Here is a 13,724-nt window from a genome sequence, read left to right as displayed (position 1 = left end):
GAGAAGGAGCCCCGAAATCAGCAAACTAGTGGTCAAGTGCAAATGAGTCACATAAAGGCCAGTGGATTGTTTGAAACCGGGCCCTCTGTGAAGCCCTGCTCTGCCCTTTCCCATACCAGCCCCCATACCGTGAGCACTGCCCATAGCAGCCTCGCCCCAACCAATGACAGGTGGACATACCTGCACCCTGGACTTGAGCTTGCCTGATTCTCCTCCTGGCTGGGGGAGTCTGCGTCCAGGCATCCTTTCTGGGCAGGGAGGTATGCTGGCCCTGCCACTCCATCCAGCCAGGGATAATGGGCAACCTCAGGCTCAAGCCACAGGATGCAGAAAGGACACTGAGGCTGGAGGTGTTCTAGACCTGCAGGAACAAGATGGGAACATGAGTTAGGCATGACCTGAGGATGCCCCCTGAGAGGGGTGTTTATTCCCAGTAAGAGTTAGAAAGCATGGCATTCTGGAGCCAAGGCAAAGGAAGGTCTACGGGGAAAGGGACAGTGATGTGCCCAAGATGGTGGTGGCCCCTTCACAGCTCTGCCAGGGACCATTGGGGAGCCTGTGCTGGGGAAGACAATCTGGGCTCTGGACGCTGTGAGCAAAGTGCAGAAGCACCCTCAGGAGGCTGGGACCCAGAAGAGCAGGACAGAGCTGCATTATCTGAATGTCGCCTGGGTAGAAAGACTGAAGCCCACACCAGCTCCTCTCCCCCACTCAGGATAAAGGCCCACTCAGCAGCTAACCTATTCAGTTGGGAGAACTCAATGCCATTCTGATCCCGCTAGTAGCACCATCTCCACCACCTTCACCATCAACAGTAAGGCCTCTTTACTTAGTAGAACACGGGACACTTCCTTCTCTTAAAGAGGGAGGTCACTCTTTTCTCAGGAGAGGGAGGACAGAAGTGAGTGGGAGCCTGGGCAGTGGTGATGCAGGAGAAACTGGGCCTGTTCACCCACACTGTCCAAAGGGGACATCCAGGAAGGGTCTCGGTTATGGCCCTGCTTTCCCCAAGAAGGCAGGCGAGTTTGCTGACCAAGCCTGTCTTTGTGGCAGGCCCTGAGCACTCTCGCGCGCCTGGGCTGTGGGCCTCAATGTCTCCCTCACACCTCACTCACACTACACATGTCCGGTGTGTACTACAGACACAACACAAACGCACGTTGCACACACTCCACACACGTACACATACAGACCATAACACTTCCCAGGTACACACGTGCACAAATACATCATAGACGGGGCACCTGGGTGGCTCAGTCGGTTAAGCACCTGCCTTCCGCTCTGGTGGTGATCCCAGGGTCCTGGGATAGAGCTCCGTGGCAGGCTCCCTGCTCAGCAGGAAGTCTGCTTCTCCCTCTCCCTCTGCCCCTCCCCCTCCTCCTGCTCCTTTTCTCTCTCTCTCTCAAATAAATAAATAAATAAAACCTTTAAAAAAATAAGGGTAGAAATTAATGAAATACAAAACATTCGTAGAGGAGCTCTATTAAAAATGTGACAAAATTGCGCCCACCTTCTCCCAGTTTTGCCACATTCCTTTTTTTAAAGAAAAGCCAGAAATCTTGAATTTTTCATTTTCATACCTCCCAATTTTTTAATATGGGCAATTCATTCAAAAAATCATAATAAAATATTTTGTAGGCCAAGTAAAATATATCTCTGCCCTGTAACTAGTTTGAAATCTCTGCTAGACCAATCTGATTTATGAATATAGACACAAAATTCCTAACTAAAATGTTAGCAAATCAAAGCTGGCAGAATGGGGTGCTTGGGTGGCTCAGTTGGTTAAGCCTCTGCCTTTGGCTCAGGTCATGATCCCAGGGTCCCAGGGGGCTCCCTGCTCAGTGGGGTGCCTGCTTCTTCCTCTCCTTCTGCTGCTCCCCCTATTTGTGCTCTCCTGCTCTGTCAAATAAATAAATAAAATCTTTTAAAAAAAAACAAAAAACTTGCAGTATATTCATGATCAAGTGGTATTTATTCCAGGAATACAAAGATCATTCAAATTTAATGAGCATATTAGTATAGAGGTTGGCAAACTATGCCTACAGGCCAAATCTGGCCCCCTACCTATTTTTGTACAAATGGACTAAGAATGGATTTTACATTTTAAAATGGTTGAAAAAAAATTAAAAGGTTTTCTATGGCCATAAAAATTTTTTAAATTTTAAATTAAAAATTAATTCAAAATATTTATAAAACACATGGCAAATATGTATATATGAATCAAGTATCTCACAAATCAGTAAAATATAAATGTACCAAAAAACATGAATAATCATCACACAAGAGGGGCAGTGTAATTGACTAATAATGCATAAAATACTGGTAAACCAGAGAAATAAAAAAGAAAAAAATTCATCTGCCTCCAGGAAGTTCAAGCATTTCTGTTAATGAGGCAACTAAGGGTCAGAGTTGTTAAACTGAATCAGGTTGCCAAAGCAGTAAGTAAACAGTGGAGAAATCATAATTCAGCCAAAGAATCACTGTACAATGTCGTCTTTCCTACCAGTCCTCCTACTCAGAATGACTAGGTTATAAACAAGGGGACTAAGACCTCTGTGGCTACTGACGCATTAAAGTTCAGTTCAAGGGTGGCACCTGGGTGGCTCAGTTGGTTAAGCGTCTGCCTTCAGCTCAGGCCATGATCCCGGGGTCCTGGGATCAAGTCCCAACATCGGGCTCCTTGCTCAGTGGGGAGCCTGCTTCTCCCCCTCCCTCTGCCTGCCACTCCCCTTGCTTGTGCTCTCTCTCTCTCTAATGAATAAATACAAATCTTAAAAAATAAAATAATATTCAATTCAAGGAGCCCCTGGGTGGCTCAGTCGGTTAAGCGTCTGACTTTGGCTCAGGTCATGATCTCAGGGTCCTGGCTTCGGGCTCCCTGCTCGGCAGGGAGTCTGCTTGCCCCTCTCCTTCTGCCCCTTCCCCTGCTGTGCTCTCTCAAATAAATAAATAAAATCTTTAAAATATAGGGGTGCTTGGGTGGCTCAGTCGTTAAGCCTCTGCCTTCCGCTCAGGTCATGATCCCAGGGTCCTGGGATCGAGCCCCACATCGGGCTCCCTGCTCAGCCAGAAGTCTGCTTCTCCCTCTCCTACTCCCCCTGCTTGTGTTCTGTCTCTCGCTGTGTCTCTCTCTGTCAAAAAATAAAATCTTTAGGGGCGCCTGGGTGGCTCAGTTGGTTAAGCGACTGCCTTCGGCTCAGGTCATGATCCTGGAGTCCCAGGATCGAGTCCCGCATCGGGCTCCCTGCTCGGCAGGGAGTCTGCTTCTCCCTCTCCCACTCCCCGTTTGTGTTCCCTCTCTTGCTGTGTCTTTCTCTGTCAAATAAATAAATAAAATCTTTAAAAAAATAAAATAAAATAAAATCTTTAAAAAAAATAATAATAATAATAAAATCCAACCCATGTTTATGAAGCTAAACACTATTTTGTGCTGAGCCTTACACTTGTCGCCGGGGTTCTAGAAGTGAACAAGGTGGAGCGTATGATCTAGTGAGAGATTGGATGGGTATTACAATAGAGGAACCATCCCACTGACCTGTGGCAATACAGATTAACGTCTCTTTCAGTCAGGGGAGCTGGGGCGGGCTGAGATGGTAAAGGAAGTCAGAGAGGACTTTGCAAAGAAAGCAACCTGAAGAATGATTTAGCTAAGCAAAGGAAGTGAAGGAAGGGTTACAGTCAGAAAGAAAAAGGGTTACAGGCAGAGAGAACAAAACACCCAAAGGCCCACAAAGGAGTGAGAAGCATTGTTTAAGGAGCTCAACAGTGGGAAGGGGGGGCAGGGAACTTAAGAGTGTGGGTGTGGAAGTAATATGCAAGAAGGTAAACACCATACCAGCAACATGTGTTATTACAAGAAGCTTGGAAGGTGGTTCCTCAGATGAAAATCAGAGGCTGATCCCCCACCCCAAGAAAAGCAGAAAGGGTGCTGGGTGAGCAGAAACTGTAGACATCACCCAGAGGAACTATCAAAAATGAACCTCCTGAAAAGTTTCAGAATTCATATTTCTGTAGAAAGGAAATGGGTTTGTCCCATGTGAGACTATGTAACTTCATCCCCAGAGATTTTTAAAGACTGGGTTAAATCCGGGCCTAAAAATTATAGGTCTCTAGAGCAGTTTTCATCTTTTTTTTTTAAGATCTTATTTATTTTTTCGACAGAGAGAGACACAGCGAGAGAGGGAACACAAGCAGGGGGAGTGGGAGAGGGAGAAGCAGGCTTCCGCGGAGCAGGGAGCCCGATGTGGGGCTTGATCCCAGGACCCTGGGATCATGACCTGAGCCGAAGGCAGATGCTTAATGACTGAGCCACCCAGGCGCCCCAGTTTTCATCTTTCTAACTTCAACCCATATTAGGAAATACTTATTTATAATGTGAATCCAATGATGTGCTGGAACCAATTCATACAGGCCTATGAGGGCAGATAGTGAAATTTTCAGGATTTTGCAAGCTAATTGTTAAACACAGCCATTATTAAAGTTATATTGTGTAAACTAATATTAAACTCAAAATGAACTCTTAAAACTCATCACTTCCTAATTATTTTACCATTTTTTATTATTATCCACACACTACCGTGCAACTCTCCCCAATTCTGTGCGGTGATGTCACACTGGTAGCTGGAAACAAACCATGGTGGGTGTATTTGCACTAAAGAAATCAGCAAGTACTACAAATCAGGGCTGCGTTTGGCTTGTTGATTGATTGTCTAGATTAGGATGCAACTCTATTTGTCAAAACACCATTTAATTAAAACTATAGGTTGGCTGTGGATACAAGAGCTAGGAAAAAATCAGTGGAGGCATCCTGTGAGAATCAATTCACTATGTGGAATTTACAACAAAGAGTTTTTGTATATTTTAACCAAAAAAAAAGGAGCTGGGACTTTGTCCTAAGAGCACAGGGCAGTCATCAAAAGATTTTAAGCAAGATTCCAGAAAAGGCTTTAATTCATGCTTTAGAAAGATCACTCTGGCCAGAGTGAGAAAAAAATGGATGATGGGGGAAAGGGGTGGCCTGAGGGTTAGAAACATGGAAACAGAAAGTCCTGTTAGGTGAAGTCTTTTCCAGGAGTCCAGGCAGAAGATGATGGTGGCTGGAAGGCATGGAAAGAGGTAGAATCAATAGGACTTGGGGACTGATTGGAAGAAAAAATGCAAAATGGAATCCTGGCTTGAGAAATTTGATGTTTAGAAGTACCCTTTACAGGAGCACCTGGCTGTTTCACTCGGGAGAACATGCAGCTCTTGATCTCGGGATTGTGAGTTCGAGCCCCACTCTGGGTGTAGAGATTACTAGAAAAATAAATAAATAAACTTAAAAAAAAAGTGCCCTTTACAGAGATGGAGAATGTGGGAAGAGGAGCTGGCGTGAGACTGAGTGAACCACGTGCTACCCAAGTGGAGATGTCAAGTGAGCCCCTAAAGATACTAGACAAGAAGCTCAGGAAAAATATTTAGGCTAGACATATGGATGTAGAATTCCCAGGGAAGCTGTGGGCATGGATAGGAGAGTCCAAGGAGCATGTTTAATGTGAGAAGAAGGCTCAGGAAAGAACCAATGAGAGCACCAACTGAAAAGACAGGCAGGGGAAGAAAGGCACAAGAGGGGGAAGGAAGGCCAGGGAATGTATTAAGAAGGAAATAATTGTCAACCACGTCAAATACTGTTGAGAGGTCAAGTAGGTTAATAACTGAGAAGTGTCCATTGGATTTAGCAACAAGGCAGTCATTGTTGACCTTCCATCCCAGAATAAAATGCTGGGAGGCAACAGCTCCACATGAATGAAAACGTACCAAATTCACTCTAAAAGGAAAAATACCCTGGGCTCAAAGCCAGGAAATATTCTTAGGTCATGTTTTCTTCTCGTCCTAAATTTAACCAGCTAGAATGCTTTGTAAAGTGGTATTTTATTCACCCTTGAAATGCAGGATTTGCTTTTTAAACATATGTCTGCAATTCATCTTCAAGGTAGAACACAGGATCTTTTAAATTAGTGGTTCTCTATGAGAGCAGATGCTGGTTGCTGTAAGTATTATTGAGAAACTGTAATTTGCCTCAGATGGGGAAGCCTTTGGTGACCTACATACACAAACAGGGTCTAAGTGGGAACCAAGTAAAAAACTCAAGATTCCAAGTGAGCCGAGTGGTGTTGTTTCAAAGTAGAAGAGACCAGGGTGTGAAGGCAATCTGGCTGTGGCATCTGTCACCCCACTCGTCGCCAGGGTTGATTCACTTGGTCTGGCTGGCTAGGCCGGTGTCCGCCTCCTCCCTAACTGCTCCATATGCCATGCGCATCCCCCCAAAGTTGCACGCTTGGTCTAAGTGGACCACCTTCCTTGATAGAGGACCATGATTCAGTCAGGGGTATATGAGTAGCTGTGTTCCCCTGCTAGAATTTCCAAACAAGCTCTCAAAGTACAAGAGACCAAAGCCCTCACTGCCAGAGAATTGTGCAATAGTACGTTGAATCCAAAGATAAAAGCCAGAGACTTGACAAAGGCCAGAGAAGAAAAGCAGAGTCCCCAGTCTCTCCTAGAATGGCTCGGTATCCTTGTAGTTAGGTTGAAAGTCCTCTTCAAGAGGCAGCCTTTTCCTGGCCTGACAATAAGCAACTTGGCCTGGCACAGTCAAGAAGTCCACAGGGCCTCAAAAAGTCTTCTGAACTTAAATAATATAAAGCTCTACCTACAGCCAAGATGGAGTAACATCTTCAGCCTGGATCCAATCAAGGGACTGGATTTTCCCTCTCACCTGAAACAACGAAAAGACTGGACAAAAAATGTGAAACAATGATTTTCAAGGTATTAGACCTCAAACAAAAAGGTCAGTGATCTCTGAGAAACAGAAAACCAACAAGGTGAGCCTGATGATTGTCTCAGCTTAGTGCCCAGAGAGACTTGCAAAAAGGGAGAGGGAAGCTAGGCCAACTCCAAATCCCTGAGTTGAGGAGAGCTGCCCAAAGAGAGCCCCAGAGACCTGTAGAGGGTCTCCCCTCAAGTCCTCAGATAAGTGCTTATAAGCTCATGGGTGTGAGAAAAGCACCCCAAGGCTGGGGAAAGAACCACTCAAACGAATTAGAGGGAACAGTCTTTGAGGCTTACACGGGGCCAGGTATAGTTCTTATACTCATCAGCCACACTGGAAAGACCTCCTAATTCATGGGGCACTGGGTAGGGACTCAGAAGGGTTTTGCTTCAGTTGTGAGGAATAATTAGCCCTGGATTAAATAACACTCTGGTCCTATCCAAAAAAGCTTAAAAGTAAGACCCCAAAGGATCAAAATGTTTCTAAGTAACATAACAAGCTCAAGAATATTTAGAGGAATATAAAAACACCCAACAACCAACAAGGTAAAATTCACAATGGCTGGTATCCGATAAAAAGTTACAAGGCATGCAAAGAAGCAGGAAAATGTGACCCATAGTAAGGAGAAAAATCAAGTAATAGAAACCAACCCACGAATGACACAGATGATAGAATTAGTAGACAAATACATTATAATAGTTATTACAACTGTGTTTTTATGTTCAAGGAGCACTTTATTATTTTTTTTTAAAGATTTATTTATTTATTTGACAGATAGAGACGCAGTGAGAGAGGGAACACAAGCAGGGGGAGTGGGAGAGGGAGAAGCAGGCTTCCCGTGGAGCAGGGAACCTGATGCGGGACTCGATCCCAGGACCCCGGGATCATGACCTGAGCTGAAGGCAAACGCTTAACCGACTGAGCCATCCAGGTGCCCCTCAAGGAGCACTTTAAAAGCATGTTGAAATGTATAAAATATTAAAAAAAGACCAAATCAGGGGCGCCTGGGTGACTCAGTCGTTAAGCGTCTGCCTTCGGCTCGGGTCATGGTCCCGGTGTCCTGGGATTGAACCCCGTATCAGGCTCCTTGCTCCGTGGGGAGCCCGCTTCTCCCTCTCCTCCCTGCTTGTACTCTCTCGCTGTCTCTCCTTCTCTCTCTCTCTCAAATAAATAAATAAATAAAATATTAAAAAAAAAAAAAGACCAAATCAAACATCTAGAGGTGAAAACTATGATGTCTGCGATGCAAAAATACACAGGATGGGATTAACAGCAGATTAGACACTTTAGGAAAAAGAAAGATTAGTGAACTTGAAAATATAGCAATAGAAACCATCCAAAATAAAACATACAGAGAAAAAGGACCCCCCAAAAAATAAACAAAAAGAGCATTAGTGAGCCGCAGGACAATGTCCAGCACCCTAATACATATGTAATTGGAATCCTGAAGGAGATAGGGGCCAGAAATATATTTGGGGAAATCCTGGGTAAAAATTTCCCAAATCTGATGAAAATTTCAAACCCACAAATCCACAAGGCTCAATGAATTCCAAGTGAAAGAAATATGAAGAAACCTACACCAAAGCACATCATGATCAAATTGCCTAAAACCAGTATTAAAGTGAGTCTGGAAAGCAGCCAGGAAAAAAACCCAGATTACAAACAAAGAACAAAGATGATATTAGCCTTCTCATCAGAAATGCACACCAGCAGACAGTGAAACATCTTTATTGAAAGAAAAAAAACTGTCAACCTATTTTACCCAGCAAAAATACCTTTCAAAAACAAAGGCGAAAATGAAGATCTTCTCAGACTTCCAAAAGCTGAATGAATTCATCATCAACAAAACCTGCACCACAAGAAATGTTAACGTCTTCCAGGCAGCAGGAAAATGATACCATCTGGAAGTGCTGATCTGCACAAAGGAATGCAGAGAACACTAGAAATGGTAAACTATGTGGGTCCATACATTTCCTCCTATTTTAATCTCTTGGAAAGAACAATATAACTAGGATAAGGAACCATTGACTAAAAAACATCCAGAGCTCCCTGCATCCTGGAATAAATTGTTATATTGCCTTGTCTAGATTCTGACAAAGTAATTGCAAGAAGCTAACTCCAGGGGAGCAATTAGCAAGTTAGCATTTGCAGTCATGTGGGAGTGTGGATCCTACTTAGGGCAGAGAGCAGTTAAATATGTTGAGTATGAAATGCAGCAAGCACAGCTGAGGGCTGGGTCTCAGCTGGACTGCACTCAAGCTGGACCAGGAGGCTTACCTAGAGCAAAGCCTGTATCAGTGTCCTCTGATGGGGAGTACCCTTCCAGTGGACAGTAGCAGAGCATGCTGGGAAGAACTCCAGGAACAGAGGTCATGGCATCCAGAGGTCCCAGAAGTTCTCCAGGGAAATTTCACGGGGAGTTGGGGAATATATCTAAGTGGGTTTGACTGGAGCTGTAACTGAGAGAAGGAGCATGTATTCCCGTTGCTTCCAGATCCTCACTGATCACTCTTGGACCCCTTTTTCTGCCTCCCACCACTCTACTGGAACTGTTCACTCAGAGGTCACCAGTGACTTCCTAATTATGAAAATTATGTGCCTATTCTCAGTCCTCATCCACCTCACCATAGTTTTCCTCTTACTTCTCTGATAATTTCTCTATTCTGTGGCACTTCCTGCCTTCTAGTGAGGTGTATTCCCCAGCCATACCCTTTAATCCCCTTCCCACCTCTAGATTCCCTCCCTCCAAGATCTCCTCTCCTGCCGCTACTCTGAGCTGTTCTGGTGAGGACTCCGATCTCTCTCCAACCCTGGGCCCAGGGCCACCTCCGCTTTGCCATGCTGACCAACCCTCTTCTTCCTCTCTGCATCCACTCTCTCCCTGACTGCTGACCTCGACTAGCCCTCATTGTCTGCATCCACATCTTTCTACCCAACTAGACTGTGAGCAACGCTAATGCGATGCCCGAGATGGGTCTTCTTGGTAGCTGCCTACTGCCCACCCTAGCATCTGGCACACATTTTAAAAAGTCAGATCTTGGGCGCCTGGGTGGCTCAGATGGTTAAGCGTCTGCCTTCGGCTCAGGTCATGATCCCAGGGTCCTGGGATCGAGTCCCACATCAGGCTCCCGGCTCAGCGGGGAGCCTGCTTCTCCCTCTGACCCTCTCCCCTCTCATGCTGTTTCCCTCTCGCTCGCTCTCTAAAAAATAAATAAAATCTTTAAAAAAAAAAAAAAAAGTCAGATCTTGCCAGGAAATTCAGCTCTAAAATCAACATGTAAGGCGTAAATTGTGAATAACCAAATTACCTTCAAAGAAGCCCTTCGTCACCCATAAAACACACATGGTATCGTAAACCAGATGGCAAACAGCAAATGTGCCTTCCCCATCTCGCACTCCCTCTGGGCTGTTTTTTCACCGAGTGCCAGAGCTGGAACAGCCCCCCACCCATTGCATTGTACTCCCTGTCACTTCTTCCCACTTATGTTTCATTTTTCTGCTTGTACATTGATTGAACTTCTATAAATGAGAAGCATACAAAGCCATAACTCCATTGTAAGGGTTTGATGGAGGAATTCTCTTCTCTCTCCTTAAACATGGTTTTTCCTCGTGGCCTCCCGGTTTCCAATAATGACAGCACCTCACTGAATCGGGCTGAAAATTCCTTGGCTCCTCCCTCTCCCTCACTCCTGCTTTCTAGTTTCCAGGTTCTTGTTAGTTTTCCCTTTGCGCCGGGCCCCTCTGTCCCCGGTCTGTTGCCGCCCACATACTCCAGGCCCTGGTCACCTCCCATCCTGACTTCTACGAGAGCCTCCCAGCTGCTCTCGTTGGGCTTGCTGGTCTCTCTCCAATTTGTGTTTTGCTGCCATCAGATTAATAAATTCTTTTTTTTCCTTTTTTTTTTAAAGATTTATTTATTTATTTTAGAGAGAGAGTGCGCACGTGAGCACAAGCGGGAGGGGCAAAGGGAGAGGAAGAGAGAATCTGAAGTAGACTCTGTGCTAAGCGTGGAGCCCGATGCGGAGCTCGATCCCACAACCCTGAGATCACTTCCCAAGCCGAAACCAAGAGTCGGATGTCCAACCAACTGCACCACCCAGGCACCCCAGATTAACAATTTCGAAAGCACTGCTTTAGTCCTATCACTCCCTTAGTCGAAAGCCACTGATGGCTATCACATAGAGCCCACTCTCTCCAGCCCAGCATCCAAGGTCCTGAACAACAGGGACACAAGCTGTCTCCAGCCCTCCTTACCCCTCTCTCCAGACTGGAACACAACACTCCTTGCTTATCCCCCCACCTTCTCTCACCTGCATCACTTCCCTCCACCTACCTAAAGGCCCACCTCCACAAACGTCTCCACTTGCCAAAACCTAGTAGCCTCAGATGGTAGCATCCAAAGTGCCCCTCTTTCTTCTCGTTACTATAGCTCCTTCTCTGTACTACTCAGCTCCCACTACTACATAATATGTACCCTGAAGAAAAGAGAGGTGTCATATGTGATTTTTATTCATCTGCTCATTCAGTGTATATTATTGAGCGTTTACAATGTGCCAGGCACTCAACTAGGTACTGAAGATATGCAGTGAAGATGGATGCCACTCACAGAACTCACGGTTTGGCAATGGAAGGTGGGGGCGGATAAGCTGTGAACTTCACACAGGCCGGGAGAGGAAAAGTGAAAGAGGAGAACCTCACCCTGCCACTGGTCAGAAAAAGCTTCCCCAAATAAGTAACATGTGAGCTGAGATCTACAGAATGAGTAGAAAGTAGTCAGGCAGAGGGGGAAGAAAAGAATTGTACAGGTTGAAAAAAAAGTACAGGGAAAAAAATTTTTTTTAAGCCTGAAGATAAGAGAGGACATGACTCATTAGAACCAATGACTGGGGAGACAAGCACAAACCTACCTCGTAAGGCTTATAAGACAGGCAAAAGGGTTGGGTTAGATCCGGAGACCAAGAGAGAGTTTTAGTTATCTGTGGAGATCCCTTTCAAAGCAGGGCCAACCTTAGTAGTAGTATAGACTCAAAAACAAACAAACAAACTGAATTTATTGGTTTCACCTTCCCTGAATTTTTAAACAGGCAAAATCTGATCAAGATAAATTTAGGAGGGGGCGCCTGGGTGGCTCAGTCGTTAAGCGTCTGCCTTCGGCTCGGGTCATGGTCCTGGGGTCCTGGGATCGAGCCCTGCATTGGGCTCCCTGCTCAGTGGGGAGTCTGCTTCTCCCTCTCCCACTCCCCCTGCTTGTGTTCCCTCTCTCACTGTGTCTCTCTCTGTCAAATAAATAAAATCTTTAAAAAAAAAAAGATAAATTTAGGAGATGCAAAACAGGATAAGGCCCTCAGATAATTTTTGATATTTCTACCCATCAAATGCTGCCTCCCTGTATCTGCCCAACTGATGACTGTCAGGATCATCAATAGCTCCTGACTTCCCCAAATCCTAGGCCCCTGGGCATTGTTCCAGAATTTGTCACACTCTTGAAATAGTTCTTCCAATGACATTCTAAATTGTTGAAAAACTAATTCAGGGGCGTCTGGGTGGCTCAGTCGTTAAGTGTCTGCCTTCCGCTCAGGTCATGATCCCAGGGTCTTAGGATCGAGCCCCGCATCGGGCTCCCTGCTCCACGGGGAGCCTGCTTCTCCCTTTCCCACTCCCCCGGCTTGTGTTCCCTCTCTTGCTGTGTCTCTCTCTGTCAAATAAATAAAATCTCAAAAAAAAAACCCACAACTAATTCATTCATCAGAGCATTTAAATTGGATCACATATCTCGTTGGTGAAACGTGGGGTTTTTTCCTCCATGTACTCAACAAGGAAATCTCTGGCTTATTATTCTGGCCCCAGAATAAGAACCAGAGGCCTCCAGTTTTGGAAGAGGATCATTTTCACAATGTACTATCACCACCTAGTGGTCCCAAACAACCTCACCAAGTGATCCAGAAAAATTTCTATCTTCCCGGGAATGACTCTTCATCTCCCCAGAAATTTTTGTTTCTCTATAAAGATAATCTAGGGGTCGATTGTCTAATACGAAATAGGTATTCAGTATTTATTAAATAAATATATAAACAGAAGGACAAAATAATTTCATACCCTGGTACCTTCTGGTAACTGAAAGAGACAATTTAGAAAGTCTTTCCCAGATTGCCCTGGATTCCCAAGGGCCTCTAATCATTCTTATCCAACAGCCAGAGGTATTTCTGCCTTTAATTTAGCAAACAATTCCTTTAAGCACATTTTAATAAATGGATTTTTTAAAAATATTTTATTTATTTATTTATTTGACAGAGAGAAACAGCGAGAGAGGGAACACAGCAGGGGGAGTGTGAGAGGGAGAAGCAGGCTTCCCACTGAGCAGGGAGCCTGATGTGGGGCTTGATCCCAGGACCCTGGGATCATGACCTGAGCCAAAGGCAGATGCTTAATGACTGAGGCACCCAGGCACCCCAAAACGGATTTTTTTAAGGGTCACTGCTACCCTGGCTGAAACCCTGACTCCATCCCATCAAAGGGAGTTTACTGTAACCCAGAAACAATGAAGAACAGAGTCTGTTAGCCCAGATGTCAGGACCAATACCTAAACAAAGGAATCGCTGGCCCCACAGGGAGAAGACTGTGGACACAGACAGTCTGAAGACTCTTCCACTTACTTTGCTTTCACACACAAGTCAAACCAAGCCAGGTGTCATGGGGAAGTGTGCTCAGAAAACATGGTGACCCAAACACAGTGGCCTACCACTAGTAAGGATCACAAAGAACGATAGAAAAGAAAAAAAGAAGCCAGAGCCTTTTATAAGGATCCAGGACAATCTTCCAACTAGCTAAGTCCTAAGACCTCTTGTCTGCTTAAATGTGTAAAGCGGATCTCCAAGCAACTCTAGCTAGAGCCTCCTGGCTGTTGGGCCTTAGTTCT

General features: G+C 45.1%; 1 protein-coding gene across 1 annotated transcript in view; it reads right to left on the bottom strand.

Annotated features, from left to right (window-relative positions):
* Positions 1-338, bottom strand: part of RGS3 (regulator of G protein signaling 3) — a 117,541-nt gene extending 117,203 nt beyond the window's left edge. Inside the window, exon 1 of the mRNA XM_064579320.1 lies at positions 181-338. Within this exon, the coding sequence (XP_064435390.1) occupies positions 181-283 (103 nt within the window). The 5' untranslated portion in view covers positions 284-338. The remainder of the gene's footprint in view (positions 1-180) is intronic.
* Positions 339-13,724: the final 13,386 nt, after the last annotated feature.

The sequence above is a fragment of the Mirounga angustirostris genome, unplaced genomic scaffold (assembly GCF_029215605.1).
Source record: "Mirounga angustirostris isolate CCGP_5_RB_7025 unplaced genomic scaffold, mMirAng1.0.hap1 SCAF_15, whole genome shotgun sequence".
NCBI lineage: Eukaryota > Metazoa > Chordata > Mammalia > Carnivora > Phocidae > Mirounga > Mirounga angustirostris.
The sequence above is the reverse complement of the archived record's forward strand: the minus strand, read 5'-3'. Positions and strand labels throughout refer to the sequence as shown.